General features: G+C 43.5%; 1 protein-coding gene across 1 annotated transcript; it reads right to left on the reverse strand.

Moving 5' to 3' along the window:
• Positions 1 to 404: 404 nt before the first annotated feature.
• Positions 405 to 2,076, reverse strand: LOC125926807 (C-C motif chemokine 8-like). Its single transcript, XM_049636639.1, has 3 exons — positions 1,911 to 2,076; positions 1,007 to 1,124; positions 405 to 598 (listed from the first exon to the last, which is right to left on the reverse strand). Exons 1-3 carry the CDS (start codon positions 1,984 to 1,986, stop codon positions 493 to 495), a joined length of 300 nt encoding a protein of 99 aa, XP_049492596.1. The 5' UTR covers positions 1,987 to 2,076; the 3' UTR covers positions 405 to 492.
• Between the last annotated feature and the right edge of the window lie 1,138 nt (positions 2,077 to 3,214).

A 3,214-nucleotide genomic window follows, 5' to 3' on the forward strand; every position in this document is an offset into this window, starting at 1 on the left:
CCTTCTCAAAACTAAACAAATAAACATTAAAAAAAGAACAAGTTTAAAGTCATATATTTTTTCTTTGAAATTGCCATATAGTCATTAAATAACATTAATTTCAACAACACTACACAGCAGTACAGGAGCATTGACTTTCTAAGAATTCAGAAGTGTTTCACTCTGATGATCCATGGAAGGACCTGACAATACTGTAGGCAGGTTGGAGGGAGAACAATGACATCCTGCCATGAACTTGACTGAGTTCACAGGAAAGAAAACATGCCACCAGATTTTATACTTTACATTTGCTAACATTTATATCAGAAAAAGTCAAAACATCAATAACTTAAATATAATTAAATAATATTTAAGAAATGTGCTTTAAATTATTATACAAAGTGCTATTGTTGGGATTGTAATAAAATAATATCACTCTGCCCTTGGGGAGGGTTGGGGGAAAATAAATAAGATTTTCTTCACGCTCTGTCTCTCCAGTCTGGGTATAAAGGTTCAAGGTTTCTGGGTTTGGGACTTTTGGTCCAGGCGCTTCATGAAATCCTGGACCCACTTCTGCTTGGGGTCAGCACAGATCTCTCTGGATGTTTTGGTCTTGAAGCTGTGGAGGGAAGAGAGGGCAGTTAGATGGAGCACCTTGAGGATTTTGTCCAGGAATGTGGCCTGTTGGACCCTAAACCTGAGCAGCTTTTTCTCTCTGGGTGAGGGGGCTGGATGGGGACAGGTGGGGGAGGAAAAGTCCTCAAAAGGAAACTGTGCTCTTGTCCCAGGGGAAGCCCTCAAGCTCCTGGCTGAAAGAACTTGGATGATCTGGCCAAGCTCCCAGAAGGTTAGCCTGGACAGAGTATGGATTCCCTCCCATGAGCTCAGTTTCTCCATGGGGTAAAAGTTCCTTTGGATTAGATGGTATATTTATCTGACTCATTTGGACATGCATCCCGATATCTTTCCCTTGTATGTAACTCAGATAGAACTTTTGGTGGAGGGTTCCAGGGCATGATCTACTCACATCACAGCTTCCTGGGGACACTGGATGTTGGTGATCCTTGTGTAGCTCTCTAGCTTCTGCATAGGGATCTTCCCTTTGACCACACTGAAGCAGCAGGTAATTGGGATGGAAACTGAACCTGAAAAACATTTTGCAAAGAATGATACAGTTATAATGCATCATAAGCATGCATTTGCAAGGGCAGGTAGAGAAGCTAGGAAAAGACAAAACAAACATACAAGTTCCAATGAACACTGGGCACTCCCAAGTCCAGTGCCTTAGTTCACATTCCACAGATGAAATGGTGCCCAGGAGTCAGTTTCCTCTTTGGGAGTCTGGGGACCCTCATTGTTGACTTGGAATGGAGAAATCTCACGTGACAAGACTAATCCAGTAGTGCCATTAGGAGGATCCACTGATCCAAAACCACTGACACCAAAAAGATAAGTTCTAAGAACTTGCTTCCCAGCTTTCTGTCCCCATGGGCTCTAAAGCCAACTGGTGTCATACACTGAGAGGCCCCTGGGTCCTTATTATTCTTACATGGCTGCCTGTAATTCAAAATTTGAAACCCCAAGCACTAATTTTTTTCCTCTGCACTACTGCCTGAAATGTTCTTCACATCCACAATGAGAAATGGTCCTTCCTTCTGTGTCACATCCCCAAACAATGTAAGGGTCATTGAGGTAGTGGCTGCATTTAGTGTCTCTTCTCCAGCTGGTGTCAGGAAGGACCATGGGGACTGGCCTCAGTGGCCTGGGCATCTGGTTCTGGGTCTGGCTAATTGTGCCATGACAGCTCTTTTTTATCTCTGCTGTTGGTTTCACTTTCTCCATCTCTGTAATGTAGGCTATGCAGCAAGCATGCTGGGATGGTAGTACCTACAACAGTTAAAATGGTAAGCCTTAGGAAGAGAGGGCCTTACCTGGCTGAGCAAGCACCTGGATGCTGAAGGTGGCCACTGTGAGCAGCAGGCACAGAAGCACTGCGGAGACCTTCATGGCAGAAGGAAGCACAGGAGCTTGGGTGTGAGAGATGGAAGTTCCTGGGTTGGTTTCAGCCTCGCTGTTCCTCTGGACACCCTGCCTGTCTTTTATAGAGAGCAGAGTGTGTGGGCGGGGGCATGAAGTAAGACTTTGAATATGCTTAGTAGGCACCAGATCCTGGGGGTGATTTCCAAACGCTGGAAGAAGGAAGCTGAACAGTTTCTATCATTCACTTAGACTATGTGGAGTAGAGGTGAAAGGGTATGTCGTTGTACCAAGAGAAATACAGGAAGTGACCTCAATGGAATGTTAAGGATATGGAAATGGAAATGTTTGAAATGGAAAATGTTCTGTTGGAAAGGAAGAATGGAAGCTGAAGTCATAGTGAAGTGAAGACAATCAAAGATCTGGCCCTCTCTGGGGCCCAGGAGACCTGAGACTGGGTTTTAAGTCTTTGACTGTACTTTACATCAGACTCAGGTCCCTGGCATCCTAAACTAGTCAGGCTCCTGTAAAACCCCACACAGGTAGCCTGATACAACCCTGGCAGAATGGTGGAGTCCGGGAAAATCTTCAAGTTTTAATGCCATGGAATCTTATGTTATGGAGCATGAGAATTGGACAGCACATACTGATCTTGCAGGGTGGTGTTTCCAAATATTTTATTTAGACACTAATTTTTCTTTCCAGTGAAATCATAAGGAGAAACTCAATATTTCATGCAGGTAGAATGGGTCTGTTTGAGAAAGGCCTTCAGTTCCCTTTGTTTACATACAGTGGGGGTAGGGGTGGAGAAGGAAGGGAAGGAGCTAGGTTTGCAAACCACTGACCTCTTCTACTCGCCTCCCCTCATGTATCTGCCATTACGGTATCATTTGGAAATCCCACTGCCCTTAGACTCCCCTGTGCTCCTCCTCTCAAATCTCTGGCTACCACTGATCTTTATAATATCTCTATATGTTTATTTTTACAGAATGTCATACAGTTGGAACCATACAGTATGTAGTCTTTTCAAATTGGCTGCTTTCACTTAGAAATAGGCATTTAAGCTTCCCTTGTGTCTTTTCATGGCTCATTTCTTTTTATTGCTGAATAGTATTCTATCATATGTGTGTATCAGTTTATTTAACCATTCATCTATTGAGGGACATCTTGGTTGCTTCCATTTGGGGGCAATTATGAATAAAGCTGCTGTAAACATTCTTGTGCAGGCCTTTATGTGGACGTAAATTTTCAAATCATT

This window comes from Panthera uncia, chromosome E1 (assembly GCF_023721935.1).
Source record: "Panthera uncia isolate 11264 chromosome E1, Puncia_PCG_1.0, whole genome shotgun sequence".
Lineage (NCBI taxonomy): Eukaryota > Metazoa > Chordata > Mammalia > Carnivora > Felidae > Panthera > Panthera uncia.

What these genes read in the sequence shown, in the direction of transcription:
- LOC125926807 (XM_049636639.1), bottom strand. Translation starts at nt 1,986, where the DNA reads ATGAAGGTCTCCGCAGTGCTTCTGTGCCTGCTGCTCACAGTGGCCACC. An exon ending in CCAGGTGCTTGCTCAGCCAG is followed by an intron (nt 1,125 to 1,910) that starts GTAAGGCCCTCT and finishes AATGTTTTTCAG; the next exon opens with GTTCAGTTTCCATCCCAATT. An exon ending in TGTCCCCAGGAAGCTGTGAT is followed by an intron (nt 599 to 1,006) that starts GTGAGTAGATCA and finishes TTCCCTCCACAG; the next exon opens with CTTCAAGACCAAAACATCCA.